Here is a 19,032-nt window from a genome sequence, read left to right on the forward strand (position 1 = left end):
GGGGGGTCAAAAATGGCTAAAAATTTGCTTATATAATACTTGAATGGCCCATATTGCTATCCACAACCCATCTTAAAATCAATTTAAGCAGGAAAAACTTCAAAACGGGAAAAATTTTCACATTCAAAGGAGGAAAAAAAAATGAAATAACACAAAATTTGATGAGAGAATTTGTCCCATCTACATTCTAGTGAATTTTTCATTATGTTATGCTATGAATGATAGTATACAAAATGTAAACTTTTTTTAACTAGTATAAATTGATTTACATAATTAGGTTTGTATAATATCTTCCAACAAATTAAGAAATTTACTATAATGATTGATTTTAAAAAAAACTAAAATTACATTTTTAACAATATTATTTTAAATTATTAAATTAAAATATTACTTAAACTACTGAATTAAATAAATTATTTAAATTATTAAATTAACTAAATTATTTTAATTGTTAGGGGCCATTCAAGTATTACGTCATCATCGATGGAGGGGGGGGGGGTTTATGACTTGCTGACTTTTGATGACAAGGGGGAAGGGGGGTTTCGATAATGCTTATGTCATCAACTACCCTTTATGAAAATATGAGTTAGGATTCAGAGGGGCAGAGCTGATGACGAAATTTTGCTGACAATGGGGGGGAGGGAGGGGGTCAAAAATGGCTAAAAATTTGCTTACGTAATACTTGAACGGCCCCTTATACGTTGAGGGAGGGCAATCCATCCTCCCCCCCAACGTCAATGGCAGAGCCTACTGATGTATACATGATGTATATCAATTGTCATCTGCCGCACCTCTAAGACCTTCAAGTCTATCTGCACCTATGGCTGGACTGGGAAGGGTGCGTGGGTCTACTCTTTTACAGGCGGAGGAGGTTCCAAAATAATACTGCCCTTGGGTGAGGGAAAAAACAAATCAGTTTTGAAATTGTTTGGTTTTTGAGAGAAAAATTTGTAAATATATATTTTCCTTTTTTTTTACACACAACATACACCCCTGCAAAAACAACATTTACTACTTTACCCAGAAACAATATAATTTTGCCCCCCCCCCCCCGTAATTTTTAACAGAAAAAGACTCCGCGGTCTTCCCCGGTAAATTTCCCACGAACCTTGTAAGCACCAACGTGGCGACTTTTTTCCGCGCCAACCAATCGCCGTTTTTGCGGCGGTCAATTCAAGATGGCTGACAAAGGAACATAAAATTACAAAAAAATATATAATTTATAACATGAATCAACCAAATATGCGGCAATATGCGAAAATCGATAGAAATATATCGGGAAATACGGAAAATTAGGATAAAATGAACACAAAAATCGAATCAACGACATACGAGGTTTATAAATGCGGTTGATAGAGTTTATGGATGCTGCTGTCAGGACTACCTATTTTAGCGCGAATATAGTCGCCACGTTAGCTCGGACTCCTCCCGTAATTTTCAAAGAACAAAAACAGTGAATTCGCCCCCACCCGGGGCACTCGATTTACTATGGCCGTAATACGATATTTTTTCTGGAGGGGAAATGTAATTTTACTGCCCCTTGACTGTGAAATTCGATAATTTTGCAAAGGAATTTATTTCCTTTTCTTAAATATACCATTCCATCAAAAATTCCATTCGAGGCATTGCCCCCCCCCCCCAGTTTTGGATTTGATCACGGTATGTAGCAACCCGGGCCACAAGTACGTACGAAAATTTACTATCGCCCGGGGCCGGTATCCATTTTTAATAACGGAAAAAAGAGTAAACTCGGCACCCTTCCTCGTTCAACACCCGTGGAACCAGACCCCGCCCTCTCCTATTGCGGTCATAACAGCGACTCGACACAAAAACGTTGTAATAACTTCCGAGGTCTGAAAAGGGGATTTTTTTACACAACACCGAGAATGGAGCGCAATATGTCGATATTAAGTCAACAATCAGCATCGTGAAGATGCTCTAAATTAAGTTACGACCAGAAGCGGATAAAGGTCAGTTGATGACGGCCCGGGCTTAAAAAAAAATTAATATTACGCCCCTTAAATTAGGAAAAAAGTATAAAGTAGGGGCCAAAGGCGCGGTCGGTGTGCCCACCGTTAAATCCGCCTCTATGTACGGCTCGCATGCCCGTTAACTGAGTTTTCATCAGCCTGATGACCAATTTTCATCTGATTTGGTTAAACTAAACGTTGAATCCGAAGGTTTTTAACAACTGGCTGTTGCGAAGATATATTTTGGAAAGAGAAAATTCAACCGGAAAGTGAAAGGACGTGGGTTCGATTCCCAGCAGGGGCAGCTGAAATTTTCTCTCTTTCCAAAATATATCTTCGCAACAGCTAGTTGTTAAAAACCTTCGTATGGTAGCAGAGAGTGACGTCCTCCTTCCATAAACGTTGAATTGCAGGATTCTGTGATCTTATCATAAATAGTTCTCCTTTCGATCATATCTGGGGCTACGGTTTCTTGCTGAGATTTAAATCCAGTTAGAAAAATAGTACGAATTTTATTTCTAGATAGATCGCGATTTTCAGTCGGATGATATTTTATTTTATTGTAAGTAAATTCAAAATACTTGCGAGCTTCTTTAACGTTGGCCAACTACAAGAGTATTCTCCAAAGCGTACTAATAATACGCTTAATACGTATTAATAGTACGCATCTTTAATATGCGCGCTTTGGTATTCTCCCGCTGCGCGTAAGTTAGTTTCTGCACGGGCTCTCTTTATAAACTCGCTCAATGTAAATGAGCCTTTAAATCGTCATTTCAAATATTTAAAAAAATTAATGAAAGTAACGATAGAACAAACAACAAATGTAACTTGCTCGATGCTCCAAGAAAGGAATTCGGCCCTTAGGACTAAAACTTTTTAAAACAAATAAAATAAAGGATCAATTTTAAAATAAGATGAAAATGAAAGAACGAGTGGGGAAATAAGAAAGAATGGTAGTAGAGGAGGGGAAAAAATTCTTTGTTGTAAATACGCCTTTTACGCTATTTTTTTCCGACCGGCTTTTCCATAAAATGACGACTCTTAACTATAAAGAGCTTTCTTTCCAAGCGCCTTGAAATCAAGTTATGCTGACGTCACACGGTATGCTCCCGGGAAGATAAAGACGCCTTCATATATATATAGGGGTTCCTTGTACGATCGTAGTTCAATGAAGGGAGGGAGAAAATTAGCGACCTTGAACCGGTAAAGTTCCTCCTCGAAGAAAAGAAAAACACTGACAGCCGAAAAGCGCGCGAGACCGAGGTTTTTTTGCTAAAAAAAGTGGAAAAAGTGACCTGGGCCCGAAAATAGGTAATAAAAGTGACCAGCTTCTAAAAAAGTGACTTTTAGGGGAAAAAGTGACCCGTGCCGAGCCCTGCAACTACTACCACTACTTAACCATACACATTCCACTACTGAATTTCTAATGAATCTGCACATGCTGGAATGCATGTTTTGAGTGTATGTGTGGTCCAAAATGTATTTATGTTGTCGAGTTGCGCTTGTTTCATGTTCATGCTGCCATCTGTTTTCCATTTTCTGAAGTAAAGATGGAAATGTTGGAATTTTCATGTTATGACAGTATCATGTTGTAGGTCTGCCTGCTCTCTGCATAGAGACTTTTTCAAATGGGAGACTAGCTCACACATTTGCACCTCAAAGCTCGAAAATGAACTTCAGCCAACCACCACTGTGCCAACAACAGGGTTCGAACCTGGATTTTCAGGACGCAAGTCCAGCACAATGCCCCTAACAGGGCTCTGGTAGAATACAAAGTCCCTCTGCAGTAAATTTATGGAACAGAAAAAAAAAATCTGGCTCCCTTGGGCCTTAGTCAGCCTCCTTTAACTACATGGGTCTTGGTAGCTGAATTAAGGACAAAATAGGAGTAGGACACCTCCCCATCCACCTACTTGGAAAGCCATTTTCTATCACTTTTGGGATAATAGAAGGTGGTCTGTGTCTCATTCACCCACGATTATTGAGACCCCACTCTGTAGTCTTTTAAACTACAAGTAATTCAAAACGTAATCATGAGCTTTTGGCCAAAATATTAACGAGAATAAACAAAATAAAATCGACAGATTCTAAAAAGACATACCTTCACGCTTTGTTGCAACTAAATAATCTCTCATTCTTTTGTTGTAAGGGAAGACTGATGTTGTAGCTCCTATTTCTGCACCCATGTTGCAGATTGTGCCCATACCTGATCAGCAACAATAAAAAATATATACATGATATTGCTGAAGGTTATGTGTGCAACATGAAATGTATTACAATGCAAAATAATTTAACTCAAAAAGCAGCTTTTCGACTATATTATGCAAGATGATAAAGGTTTTTTTCCCCATGTAAATTTCTATGACAAATATAAATGCAATCAGACATCAATTTTCAAATGGCAGAGCATTTCACCGTAACAAATACAGAATAAATTGTACACACGCCCATACTTGGGAGCCTCTAAATATAGAAATTTAAACTTCACCATTCACTTACTACATGCATTATGCAGTGAACAAGAAAACAAAGTAAAAAATTTAGCATTAACTTTAAGAGCATTAAGAACATTTCATTAGGGATTTCAGACTGAGAATAGACATTCTGTTATAAATTTTATATGTTAAAACGTTATATGAGCTTACCTGACTGCTTTCTACTATAAGAAAATTTATATATACATATATATATAAAACATTTATCGTATTACACAATATATAGTTACAGAGGTCCAACTGTATCTTAATGAATTTGTTGATATGACATCGAAATTTCATAAATTTTCTGAAAGACAGATTAGATTGAAATATCAAACATTTTTTTTCATACCTGTGCATGAAACGGAATCAACGCCTGGTCCAAAATATTCTACAATGGCCCCAGTACCTCCTTTGACTGTCAATATTCCGGCAACCTTCAGGATGACATCTGCAATATCCAAACAGAATATTCGTTGAAATCCAGAAACGTGATGAAGATGAACATTATATTTGATTGATGAATACTAATTACCCCACCCCTCCCGGAATTGAAGACCACTTACCTTTAGCAGATGCCCATCCCTGCAATTTTCCTGTCAATTTGACACCGATGACATTGGGACACTTGAGTTCCCATGGAAGATCTGCCATGACATCAACGGCATCAGCTCCACCAACACCGATGCAAAGTCCACCTAAGCCACCTGGAGAACAACAAAAAAAAGTCAAATGCTTCTGAAAACTAAGAAAAAATAAATATTTTTTTCAGAAATTTGCCCAAGACAGTCTTTTTTCATCAAACTGATTAACAAGTTATTTTGATAGGCCTACATAACAGATTTTACGAGGGTGACCAGTGCCGAAACTAGACATTCCTGTGCAAGAATTTGCATTTAGACCTCTTCCAGCCCATTTACGCCCCCCCTTCCAAGTGGGACACGTGCAGGTTCATCTGCCTAGTTATGGCACTGAAGATGACATTATATATAATTTCCCTCTTTTTGTTGAAAAAAATTTTCTGTACGTTTGTCACCATAGGAGGTTTTGATCCCTACAGGTAGCATAGCGATGGTCAGCTGAAGTAGGTTTTCTGTAGTTATTTAACTTCAAAACTAAAAAATGTGAGTTGGGGGTATGGGGAGAGTCTTTCATTTAAATGAGTTTCCCCATGAAAATGAGGCAGACCCTCAAACATAATACTTACAAAACAAAAAAAAAATTCAGGCACCAGCCACTCACTAACAATATGAAAGACAGATGACAGTATATTCACCAGTGCCCGAGTGGCATGGTGGTAAGACGATCGTCTGCCATCGTGAAGGTTGTTGTCAGGGTCCTGGGTTCGAACCCAAGGGAGGATATAGATATTTTCCCTAACGAACTCGAGGCGGCCACCGATAGACAGCGCCTTCACTTCCAACCCATCTCACTAATGGCATTAAATTGCAATCTAGCGATATGGCTAGAGTTGGTGTTTGGTGAAGTAGTATATTCACCAATTTATTGTAAATTCTTGAGATGAATGTTTATGAGGTATAGTACAACTTTTTGTGGTACTGTAGTTAATAATACAACTTTGAGGCGCAAATGCGAGCCGATCTCCCTACTAAAAAGTCTCGCCACAGAGAGCAACAGGCCTACAACGATAAATCATTACACTTCACTCATAGTTAGAAAAATTGGTGGCAGATGGCAGCACTACACATAACAAGCGTTACACAGAAACAAACTTCACGCCAGGTTTCACTACACGTACATTCCAACATGTACTAATTCGTTAGAGGTTCCACAGAAGAATATGGACGAGGTGCATGTCTGGTTTAGTAGTAGTAGTAATAGTATATTTGTCAACAATGGTTTGTTAACATTCCCAAAGCAGAATGTGCCAAACATTGTTATATATATAGAATTCTAACCGAGATTGTTCTGCTAACACTCTTCTGCGTAGAAAATGCTGTTATGGACATTTTTACCCAGGACATTTGCAGTCAATTGAGGGCTTATTGCAGAACAATTCAAAACATTTTGGGAATTCATGGGTTGACATTAAAACATTCAGAGCATGCGCTGAGTGGCGATTCCCAAATGCATCTTCTTCCCCTTTATCACAGGTGATCATGCAATATCAGGCCTATTTAGCAGTTTAAAATTATTTTTTTGCAAAATATGAATCAGTGGTGAGTGTCTTACACAAGATAACACCACTGATATGGGAAACTATGAATATGAGCGATTTTACCTCCATTTGGCGTATGACTGTCAGTACCGATGAGAAGAACTCCAGGAAAAGCATAGTTCTCCAACACTATCTGCAACATACAACAAAAATTGTGTGTTTTTTTAAGTATTTCATGATTAAGTATTTAGTAAAAATTTTATTCAAATTGTATTTTTATTAGTGAGTTTATGTAAAATCAAAATCCCTTTCCAGGGGTCTGTCCAGCCAAAATTTGGGTCTGTTTCCAGGACCTTTCATAAAACTTCAGATATGACAAACGGACTCTTCATAAAATTCTGGTCCAATTTCGCTTCCCACACAATTTTGTTAATCCCATTAAGTGGAAATTTTCACAAAAACAGAACCCTAACAAAAATTCTGGACAAACCACTGCTTATGTTTGTTTGCAAAATATACACAGAGTGCCAAACTTTAGGCACGCTGTACCTGTTTATGCAATATCAATGTAGGTCTTTCTTGAATTTGTGCAAGCACACAGGAAGGAACGGTAAATCAGAACGCATTCTGAAACTACTTGAAATTCACAGGAACTCCACCTTCCAAGCAAGACCATATACAGCCGAACCCTGCTTAGCATCACAAATTTTTAGTGAACAAATCTTTACATAGGAATTGAAACAAGTTTAATCACGACCCGAGGCAATGCGAAATTTGTTATTTGTGCCAAAATTCTTGATTCAGATTGTTGTGTGAAGTCGGGGTCTGACTGTATTTTACTTAGTGTATTTATCCATATGAAAAGATAAAGGACATAAGGACATAAAGATAAAGGATATGTTTGTTTGCAAAATATACACAGAGTGCCGAACTTTAGGCACGCTGTACCTGTTTAAGCAATATCAATGTAGGTCTTTCTCGAATTCATGCAAACACACAGGAAGGAACAGTAAATCAGAACGTATTCTGATACTATTTGAAATTCACAGGAACTCCACCTTCCAAGCAAGACCATATATAGTTGAACCCTACATAGCATCACAAATTTTTAGTGAACAAATCTTCTATATAGGTATCGAAACAAGTTTAATCATGATCCGATACAATGCCTAATTTGTTATTTACGCTAAAACTCAATTCGGATCGTGGTATGAAATCAGGGTCAGACTGTATTCTACTTAAATAGTGTATTTATTCGTATAAAAAGATATGCACAGTACTCTTTTACATAAATGTCATTATACACGTGTTATCTCCTCCATTCAATCGAAGAGCATAAGAATAGAAAATGTTTTATTACTGCCTAGAGCCAATAATAAAAAAGCCATATTGCGACAATATTGGACCATATCTAAGTCATATTAGGACAATATGACTTAAAAGGGGAGGGGGGAATTTGATATTTTAAGGGAGCAATGGCATGGAAATTCACATTTGATGAAAAATAATTTCTCTCAGAATTAATGAAAAATTCATGTTCAGTGAGAAAACAATTTCAGAATTAAAGAAATTCAAGGGACTAGGCAGCTCCCAGCCCTAATAATGGGTGTAATAAAATATTTAGGCTCCCTTAAATGGCAGTAGACCATTTTAACTTTCGAGTGGAGAGAAAGAGCTGAGAAAAAAGAGCAACTTTAACCATTTTCACAATGGTGGACAATAGCATTGTCCCTCTGATTGTTAACGTAAAATCATTGGAAAGGCAGGTGAAAGCTATGCATCATTTACCATCCCCAACTCTTCTCACTCTCTCATTTTCTCTCCGTTTTCACATTCTACATTTTTCTAAATACATCTACGGCATCTACATCTTATTCAAGAATTAAAACTATGGTAAGTATACTATGACTGCTTTTGCTTGTCTTTCTTTTTAAAGTAAAACCAACATTCAAAGCATTTTTCATTGTTTTTTTGGATGATTCAAGTTTTTCGATAATCTGAGGTCTTTCTCGCCTCTGATTATTGAGACTACTGTATTTTTCTCACATCAGATCATGTAGAGAGCACATGTGTAAGCAGCATTATACAAGGCATGCAAAGACTTCATGCAAAGCCCCACTTGTACTGCATGAACATTTCAGATTTAATTTTTGTCTGGCAGACATTTTGCTCATGTAATAATTATCATGTCCTTTATATCTGCAGACATTAAGAACACCAGCCATTTTATGGCTGATGATTTTTCTTATAATCATACATAATAAGAAACAGTGAAACTAAAGGAAATTGCAACACTACACAGCTCTTGTGAAGCTAATGCGCAAGTTCAAAAATAATAATAATAACATGATCAGCACGTATTCCCAAGAGATTGTTACGATCTGTCCAGGGAATTTGTTAGTGTTAGTAGACATCCATGCCCGACCCGGGATTTGAACCTAGACCTGCACAGTCAGAAGCTAGCTCTTTAACCACTGAACTGCCAGGCGGCAAATATCACTAAAATACTGTATGACATAAAAGTGGTAACTATGAAATATCCCGAATTAGAACAAGGTTGACTCACCTGATGGATAATACCACTACCTGGCTTCCAGAACCCCACTCCATACTTGGCCCCAGCTGTCTGCAGAAAACTGTAAACTTCCTTGTTTATGTCCTGTTGGAAGAGAAGTCATCATCACAAATTGGATAGCAAAAACGAGTTTGCATCACATAAATGCTATGCCAGAGTGTCTAAACACATGCCCAAAGTAAAATTCTGTGATTTTCCTTGACCTTTTCTTGTCAGACGAAAGAAGCTTTGTTGGATTCTTTGGTTATATCAGTTATACCCAATGCTGTGCCATAAGCAGATACGGGCTCCACAAAGGAGGGGAGGGGGGATCACGGAGGGTGTGGAAAGCGAGTGGAAATGTCTACCCCGCCCTTCTGCATATGCTAATGATACAATTTTTTAACAGAAGGTGGGGAATCACCCATTTTGCCCTCCTGTATCCGCCTACGGGTGGCGCCCAAAAAAGAACCATCCTCACAAAAAAAAAAAAAAAATGACATGCATTTCTAGGCACATAAAAATGGGATCATTACCTTATAGAATGAAAAAAGAAAATTTCTTTTATTTCTTCACTACAGTCATTTTTTGGCCACACAATCGCCAACAAAACCGGGATGTACTGTTTATGGCTGATTCTGGACCGATTTCTTTCCATAATGGAGAGGTTGGTTCTCAAACCATTTGGTGTGAAGACCCAGTTGAGCTAGCCATGTGTGTGCAATCACCATGACACTACCTTTCTTTCACGAGCAGAAGCACCTCCTCCAGTCAAAAAAGATTTTGACAAGGAATGTGAGTCAGTTTCGAACCCTTAAAATATCTAAATAATCTTTGGTAGATCTCACAGCACATGTGCTCAGGAGATGCCACCATTCACGTTTAAAATCAGAAGTTACGAATTGATGATGGAAGCATTCTCCCCCCCCCCCCCAATTTTGTGAGTGTGGTTCCTGCTGATTTCTTGTTAATTATAGCATTATTTGGCCACTCAGAAAGAAATTGTTAAAAAAAAGTTGAGGAAATAGACACGATGTTGGCGATTTAAACAAGTCTTGAAAAAAATTAGGTGCCACATAAATTCCTTAGGAGCCAAACATTGTTTTTTTCCTGGTGGGCGGGGTGTCCTAAAATAATATTTTTTCAGAATCTTAAAGGACTCATTAGACCAGCTCTTTCAATGCTGGTAGACATAAATTTGGAAAATGGGCTCTTTGGTTATAACAGAATGTGGTGTTGCAGAAAGTATGGCACTTGAAAAACAATGGAGAGTAATAAAACTAGACAATTCAAACATGCAATGTATTGTCATTAACTGCGGGATACAATCGCTACATACTTTTGCTCTGGAAAGATCCTTATCACCACCGATTTGAGCTTCAATCAAATGGTCACAGTGAATGGTTGAAGGCACAGCAACCTACAAATAAAAATATAAAATTTATCATTTGGGTTTTTCAAAAGTTTCGCAAAAAACAAATGAAAGAAAGTGAAATATGGGCATTATATGAAGTATTTGTAGGGTTTTTAGCAGCTTTGTTCGGTGATAATTTTTTTTTAAATGATTGAGCATAGGCCTATACTTGACATTTTACCAACTCAAGTGTGGTTAGCATCACTAAGCCAGATTCACATCTACTACAGCTACGAAATGAACCTCAAATGAATCTCTGAAAAAACCAGTTTTTGCAGAGATCAGATCGGCGTGGCACTGTGAGTATGGAACTGGCTTTAGATGTTTTGCTTCTTGAAATTTTGGCAAAGTGGTATCCCCGAGACATTAAACAGCCAAGGCATAAATACGGGCCAAGATCCCAATGGAGACATTCTGCCAAAATTTCTCCCTGTTGATGCAACCACTGAGGTTTGTAAACATGTTAAGCATATACTCAAACCTACCAAACACCTCTTAAAAGCCCAGAAATACATTCATCAATGAGCACATCAAATTTACACCATATTATAAGGCACATTGACAATAGAATAGACAAAAACAAAAACCAAACTAATATTAACTGGATACATGAAGGAATAAGATATGAATAAACCTTCGAACAACTGCAACTAATGGCACCAAATATTGAATATCAACATACATATTAAAATTCCAAATGATTAAAAAAACAAGTTCCATTCAGTGTTGGCAACTTATTTTTCAAATACATCTAATTGAACTCAATATATCACTTTTTTTTGTGCCATTTTATTGAAAAAATACAGCTTTTGCTTAGAAGTTACAAAATTATAATATTAATGAATAAAAATCTTTTTGGTTGTTGAAAAATATGATTATCAGTTCTTTTTTTCATAAGGACACTAGGTGGCTAATTTTTGTATAAATGGAACACTAGTTCCATTGGTTATAGCACAAGGCCGAACCTCGTCTCCTGTCACTTGTGATAAAACAACAAACATAGCACTGAAATGTATAAAGAGAAAATATATAAAAACTTACACGTTTAAGACCAGAAGAGATGAACTGCAGCATTGCCATCTACAAAGAGGGAGAAAATGTTTTTGATTAGTTTTAAATAACAAAAGTTACTGCTATCACGTCTAGTATTGACTGTATAAATTTTACACTTAGCGACTGTAATTGTTTTTACTTTTCTTTCTCTATTATATGGTTCTGAAGGTCAATAAATAGTAGGTGTAAATCCTGTGTCACATTTCTCATAGGGCTAATTCAAGCATTCTTTTGAAAACACAAAGAATTTATGAAATATCAAAAATAAAGGGTGGGAAGGAAAAATAGGGCAAGTTTTTCATCCAGTTAGAAGTCCTGCCACAGTTGAAGCTGGGTAAAAATGTCTCCTCATTCAACAATCACATGTTTGTAAATGGGTAGAGAGAAACGATGTCTGTCAAAACTGTTCATAAAAGGGACAAAGGACTGATACCAAGCAGAGATGAAGTTGTGAAAGAAAGTTCACACGTCTAAGCGGGGAATCGGGCCACATACCTTTCGCAGTCCGGGTGAAGTAGATATTAACAATAGGCATAAAAAGAGCAATTTATAGAGTGTGTTTGGGTTATTCACAGATTTACATTATTTGTGATAGTCCCCAAACCATAATCCCTGTGAATACTGAGGGTTTACTGTAGTTATAAAAAAAGGTACAAACTTTTATGAAATCATTTAATAAATTTATAGCTCAAAAACGCAGGTTTGTTCAAAACTTCATGCGTTAATTTGGCACCGTGTACAGGAGCTCATGTGATTGATGTTAACATGCTAGGGTTATGAAGGGAAAAAAAACAATAAAGGATTTATTTTCACAGGAAGTCTATAAGCAAAAGAAAATGATGACCTGTGCGGTTGCATCTTGCATAGCCACCCTGTCAGGACGCAGCCTGAGGTAACTCTTCCCTCGAACTATTTCTTGATCTTTAGGTTGATCCAGATGGGAGTAAAGAATTTTTTCAGATAATGTTAACGGCCTGTTTAGCCTGGAAATACATACAAAAACCTTGAGATCAGCATTCACAGAATAAAGAAAAAAAAACAGGCACATAATTAAGGAAACAAACGTTCTCATAGTGTATTACATCAGAAATGGGCAAGATCAAGATGATTGTTTTGTTTTTTGTTTACACTATAAATTCACCGTGGGTCTCGCAAAAGAACTCGGCCTAGGAGGGCCCTGCTGCAGGATGTAAGGAACATGGTTAATATAACACCTACAGTAATTTTTTTTTCCGGTCCTCCAGCATTGTTAAATGAAGTCTTATTCACATGGGGGGGGGGAAGCTAGTATAATACCAGTGTGAGTGATCTTCACTAAAAACACATTCATACAGCGCTATCACACCTCAGTTTTTCTCCATTCACTGTGCAAAGGATTATGGGAAAGAAAGTATGAACCCCATCACACCCCTTCTACATTTATCCATCAAAAAAGAGGGTACATGCACTTCCTTTCCCCCACATCGAGGGAAAGAAATACTGAGTTGGTTCAATAGTTAAAAAATATACTTTTCTTTTGAGGCACCCACTGCTAGGAGTCTGGGATAGCATTGATGGCTATGGACTGTGGTTAATGGCTGTGGCTCTTGCACTATTGAACAATGTTGTTTTTGGGATCGGGTTGCCGGGAAAGAGGAGAGGTAAATGATCTCCATGCCTATGAGAAAAGCTTGCAGGTGACAGATCCAGGGCACAGGCTATACAGCTTCTTAGATAGAAAGATTGAGGATAATGGGTAGTTCTCCAGCACAATGTGGATAAATTACAATTTTTGCACTTCGTTATAAAAGCATATTCAAATATCTCTCGTCATATATGAGAAACACTACTAAACGTTCAAATAGCAATATAATCTAGATAAAATTATCAGTTGCATATCATGAATTTTTTTTTGTTCCTGACACATGCAATATAAAGAGGGTATAGTTACTGTATATACAAAACTATGGTGAAGGATATTACAGGATAGATTGAGTTACCTCTTCTTCACAACTTCTAGGTTTTCGCAAAGCTTTTCATATGGCATGTATGAATCTGAATCGAACTTGCTCATAGCCACCTGAAACATTAAATAAGAACAATCAAGATTTCATTTAAATGCATTAAAAAAAGAAATTCACAGTATTCTCAAAAAAGCTTCAAGCAAGATCGTTTGGAATTTCGAATAACTTGAATATAAGCAAGCAAAAAACACTTGTGAAAAATCTGTGTTTTTTCTGATAGGGCCACAACTTCATATATATATAGGGATTACACACGTTAATTTGTAATTCGATATAATGCCAAATTTGTTATAGCGTCAGAAATCTGTGAGACAAATGGTGGCATTATATCAGGGTTCAACTGTACATACGAGGCATGTTCAAAAAATATCAGACCATAATTTTCTTGCATAAACCAATGAAGCTAGGGAGGTCTGGTCTGGTGTACATATGTAGGTGACTCTAATGTACAGTACATAATTGAATTTTTACTTGCCAGCAGACTGCAATGAATGAGGAAGTGTGTGTACAAGTGCTATATTATTTTCATTTTCGACAAAAATGACAGGAAAAACTTGAACAATGCTACTGCATTGTGATTTCATTTCAGGAAATATAAATGAAACTGATGTGCCAGGAGGGGCAAATTATGCAAGTCCATTGAATCATCCCTTATTTTGCAAAACAGACAAATTTCCCCATATTATTCGGCTCTTGGCAGAAGCAATTGTTCATACTACCGCTGGGTCCATGCCTGAGCAAAGGCAGACATCTGCAGCTGTGAATGAAGCCAAGGCACTCACATGTTCAGATTCAAATGGAGCGAAGGCAGGCAGATCTAGGGCAATATGTTGGAAAAGCAAATTATTGTGTGGATGCATTGAATCAAGAGCCGCAACTAGATGCTCGGTCAACAGGACCAAGCATGCATTTCGGTGCCCTCTTGTTTTGTTAAAAGACGGGTAAGTGATTTAAAACTTGTACCCCCACCCAGTCCAAGACCCACCCGCTCCTCCCTAATTGCAACCCTCATTGCATCACCAAGTGCTTCAGGTGACTGATCAATTTAGTCCACATTATTTGGCTCTTTACAGAGACCCACCGTCAAGCAGAATATGTCGAAATTGACAACGTATATCACAAATCAATCACCTGCTACTACAAAACAAACTGGAAGAATTTTAAGAAAAGTGTAAAAGACACTATTTGGGAACTTTTGCCAAAGAAAATTCCCAGTCAGCCAAGGCCTCTTTGTAGAACAATGCAAATGGAAAGCCTCTCACAAATTCTAAATCATTTTCTCATTGTTACCTTTTAAGCAAATTTTCCAGAGATGGTCGACGAAGAGCCACGTGGTAAAAAGCTCCAATGGCCATATGTAAAAGACACCTGATCAAACTGATATGTCCATATAGAAATTTTAATGAGGGCATTCGCTGTGAGTGACTTCTGGGAGAATGAATTAAACTCCTATGCCAGTGTAAAACAAGGAATAGCAAGTGATACTGCATTTTTTGCCGCATCTAACTTCACAGTCAGTCATACAGGACTTGTATTGAAGAAACATAAAATGCACTTTTTAAAAAACATACTTTCCGAGCTGCTGCAGCAGAAAGTGGCGTGGCATGAAAAAGTCTTGATCGGCATGACGTATCAAACGGCTTCAGAACCTGAAATTTTAAGATATCCCTTTTAATAGAATATAAAATAGAGAGAAAAAAAACTATAATGTAATATATCCATGCAACCATGACCTGTTAGTTCAAACCCCAAAGCAGAACATGTCAAAACCTGCTGCGTATGTCACAAAAAAATCTTTATAAGAATTTCAAAAAAAGAATACTTGCGTAGAAAACACTGTCGTGAAAATTTTTACAGCAGAACATTTTCAGTCACCCGAGGGCTTGTTACAGAACAATGCAAAACAATCTGCTTTAGGGGATTCTAAGATTCTTTTTTGGCCTGAGGGGGCGAGGGGGGGGGGGCAGAAAGTCTCATGCATTTATAAAGGAAGAAACAAACATCCCATGCATGTCTAGAGCAAGAAAAATTTCTACACATTTTCAAGACATGAATAATTCTTCTCCACATCTCTACAGAGTAGGCGACGATCATAAACATGTTTGAAAATGAGCAAACTCCCACAAGATATTCTGGGGTTAAAATTATAGTCATTGCAGCCAGTGATAGGGATGTTAAATACAGGTGACGCTCGATATAATGACCCCCCTTTGTCTCGTCAAAACAGACATTATATTGGGAGGGTCATTATATTGAAACTAAAACATAATGATCGCCATTCTATGAAAACATTTGAGACTTATCCTACCAGCTGTTACAATGGAATGGTAGCTGTAACATGGGATTGTTATAATGAGCGTCAGCTGTATAACTATACAAGTAAACCAGCACAAACATCAAAAGTTGAATAATTTCTGGATTTACCATTTCAAAATGGCTTTTGGTCATTCATTCACATGTTTACACACGTTCTTGGTCACTCATTAATGTAGTCTCTTGCTCTCTAGATACTCTTTTGGTCATTCACATGCTTGTATATGCACTAGGTCAAAGATCTTCAAACTTTTTCCCAGTTGAGAGCACTGCGTGTACCCAGGGCCATCCGTAGAAACTTTTGGCGCTCAGAGGAAAGATAGAATTTTTGCCGCTCAGGACAAACATGACTTGGCTGCCTGGGCAAACATTATTTTGCCTCCCCTGAACTTTAAAATTTGTTAAGTTTTTATTCCCACCTAAAAAATAATTGCTCTCTAAATTTTACCACCCGGGGCAGTTGTCCCGCCCCCCCCCCTTCTAGTTCTAGCCCTGCGTGAACCCATTATCAAAAGAAGAGCACCCTTATGGCAAGTTTAACATACAAATGCATAAAACCAAGATAATTTCAAGCCTTGAATGCAATGGTATTTAATTGGAACGTTCATCAAGTGTTCGCGGGCACGAAACCAGAAACAATCATCGATCACTCTGGCCACTTTCAGGAGTGCTGCGGGTTGAAGATGCCTGCTCTAGGTCATTCTTTTGGACAACATCACCCCCCCCCCCACCCCACCACCACCAGCTAAAACAACTTGTGGTTCAACGTACATCCAAACAAACAGCCACATCAAGGAAAGTTATTTTCCGGATATTATGCTGAGGTGAACTCGGAAAGAAAAGTCATCACATCTCTGCTGAGACTCGAACCCAGGCCCTCTTGCATACCGGGCAAGCATGCTACCATCTACACTACTGGAAATATGACCCTGCCTTCTTTATTTCACGCACTGTGAGCATGATTGCCTGGGTTCGAGTCCCAGCGGAGACGTGATGAATTTTCTTTCCGAGTTCACCTCAGCATAATATCTGGAAAACAACTTGTTTCCTTGATATCTTGGGCTGAGAAAAAGTCATCTCTCAAAACCGTCCCACCAGGGGGGCCATTTCCTGAAGTTAAGAGAGGCCACTGACGTCTCTACTTCACAAAGAAAGCAGGGTCATGTTTCCAGTGGTGTAGATGGCAGCATGCTTACCCTGTATGCAAGAGGGCCTGAATTAGTCCCGGCGGAGACGTGATGACCTTTTCTTTCAGAGTTTACCTCAGCATAATATCCGGAAAATAACTGTTTCCTTGACATCTCGGGCTGAGAAGAAGCCATATATATCTCTCTAAACAGCCACATATTCATTTACTCACAAATCGGGGTTTCCATTGATAATGAATAAGCCATCTTATTCACGTGCTAAAAGTGTGGCCATATTGAAACTAAGTACATCCCCAGGACAGCAAAGAGATCACCCACCCCCTCAATAATATGGAGGATACAACGATCGAGAAATTTATTCAATTAATATCGTCAACATCCGGCCATAACCCCCAAATTTCCATGGACAATGAATGAATAGAGCCTCGTGTCCTTGGTTGAGGTCAAGATTAATACAGATAGTAAATAAACATCACGACGTAAACAAAACAATAGCAAAATGTATATATGTATAGACATTGCATGAGGAGGAATTATAGGAGATGTAAACAAAACACATACAAATTATACACAAAAAAAATAAACAACCTACCGATCGGCCGGAGCTCAATAATACGCGGCACGCCATGTCTGAAGTAAAATACAGCAAAAGGGGAGGAAAGACGAAGGAGCAGACGATATCGCCGTCACAGAGTGAAGTCCGATCTAGATAATTTATTCATTTTCTTTGTTTTTATACAGATTAAAAAAAACCCTTTTCTTTGTAATCATCATTTTTATCAGATTATAACTTACATACAATCAAAATTTCCGATATGATATATATTTTTTTAAATCATGAAATATTTGATACAATGTTGTCGGAATTTTGAATAAAGTTTTGAAAGGGGATGATTATCAATCAATAGTTAATCTGATTTGAAATTTTTGCAATTTTTCAGTCCAAATTCTTCCAAGTCCAAATTCTTCACAGACTAAATATAACAAACGTTGAAAACATGGATCTGCTTGATGTGACCATATTTCATCGTCACATAAACTGGACGAAAGGATGATCAAACAGAATTTAACCCTTTAAAGGGTTCTTAAAAATTATCTCTGATCAGCATTATAACTACCAAAGTGGAAATCATAAATCCTTTGCGAAATTTGACATTTTTTTTTTCAGGGAAAAATACTTTCTTCCGAATTCATGCAATCGATGAGCCTACTTTTCACGCATAGTTAGAAAAATTGATGGCAGATGGGAGCATTACACATAGAACAAGCATTATACAGTATCAAACTTCATGTCAGTTTCACAACACCTACACGTACTTAGGGTTGGTTCCAGGCATGAGCAACATTTTTCCAGTTGCCTCTCCTTTTGGTAGAATCTTTCAGCAAGTTTGAATTCCTTGTTCATTTTCCCACAAATGCACCTCTCGGCCAACGCCACACTAGAGACAGGAATGTTTTGACAGCTTGTTTTGGTGTACCAGTGGTTCTCAAAAAGCGCATCGCGGCTCTTCTGGGGAGCCGTGGATCAACGTTGAATATCACAAGGAATTCACGGGTGAGGAAAGTTTGAGAACCACTGCTGTGTACACCTTCTGTGTTCAGTTTGTTATATCGTAATCGTCTGACACAGACTCCTCTTCTTGCAAACAAGGTGCCATAAAAAGCCACTAGCCTTATGTAATTTTTCTGCAGCGGTCTTTACGATGCTTCAAAAATTTTATGTTTGGATCAGTAGCGGCTCGTGGCAGCACCTCCTAGAGATAGAAGGCCTCTGCAGTGTTTGCCATAAACGCCATTCAGACTACCTAGCAAGTTTGCCACATTTTGAAATACAGCATCCTATTTTGTTTCTTTTTATTTTGGCGTAGAACCTTCCCGATTGGCTCACAAATACCGCATAGTGATTGGATGTGGGGCATAGAAATCGCCAATTCTGAGCCCGATCATTTCTTTTCCTCACAACGATGATACTGGCACGAGC

At 37.9% G+C, this 19,032-nt stretch overlaps 1 protein-coding gene across 1 annotated transcript in view; it reads right to left on the bottom strand.

Moving 5' to 3' along the window:
* Window positions 1-17,935, bottom strand: part of LOC149071055 (putative aconitate hydratase, mitochondrial) — a 28,654-nt gene extending 10,719 nt beyond the window's left edge. Inside the window, exons 1-11 of the mRNA XM_089248676.1 lie at window positions 17,644-17,935; window positions 15,162-15,239; window positions 13,567-13,646; window positions 12,432-12,570; window positions 11,576-11,614; window positions 10,460-10,540; window positions 9,133-9,225; window positions 6,690-6,759; window positions 5,014-5,154; window positions 4,800-4,898; window positions 4,072-4,176 (exon numbers count right to left, since the gene is read on the bottom strand). Of these exons, the coding sequence (XP_089104802.1) occupies window positions 4,072-4,176; window positions 4,800-4,898; window positions 5,014-5,154; window positions 6,690-6,759; window positions 9,133-9,225; window positions 10,460-10,540; window positions 11,576-11,614; window positions 12,432-12,570; window positions 13,567-13,646; window positions 15,162-15,239; window positions 17,644-17,679 (961 nt within the window). The 5' untranslated portion in view covers window positions 17,680-17,935. The remainder of the gene's footprint in view (window positions 1-4,071; window positions 4,177-4,799; window positions 4,899-5,013; window positions 5,155-6,689; window positions 6,760-9,132; window positions 9,226-10,459; window positions 10,541-11,575; window positions 11,615-12,431; window positions 12,571-13,566; window positions 13,647-15,161; window positions 15,240-17,643) is intronic.
* Between the last annotated feature and the right edge of the window lie 1,097 nt (window positions 17,936-19,032).

This window comes from Pholcus phalangioides, unplaced genomic scaffold (genome assembly GCF_987345545.1).
Source record: "Pholcus phalangioides strain wild (caught in Gottingen) unplaced genomic scaffold, Ppha-v1.0 ptg000020l_1, whole genome shotgun sequence".
Taxonomy (NCBI): Eukaryota; Metazoa; Arthropoda; class Arachnida; order Araneae; family Pholcidae; genus Pholcus; species Pholcus phalangioides.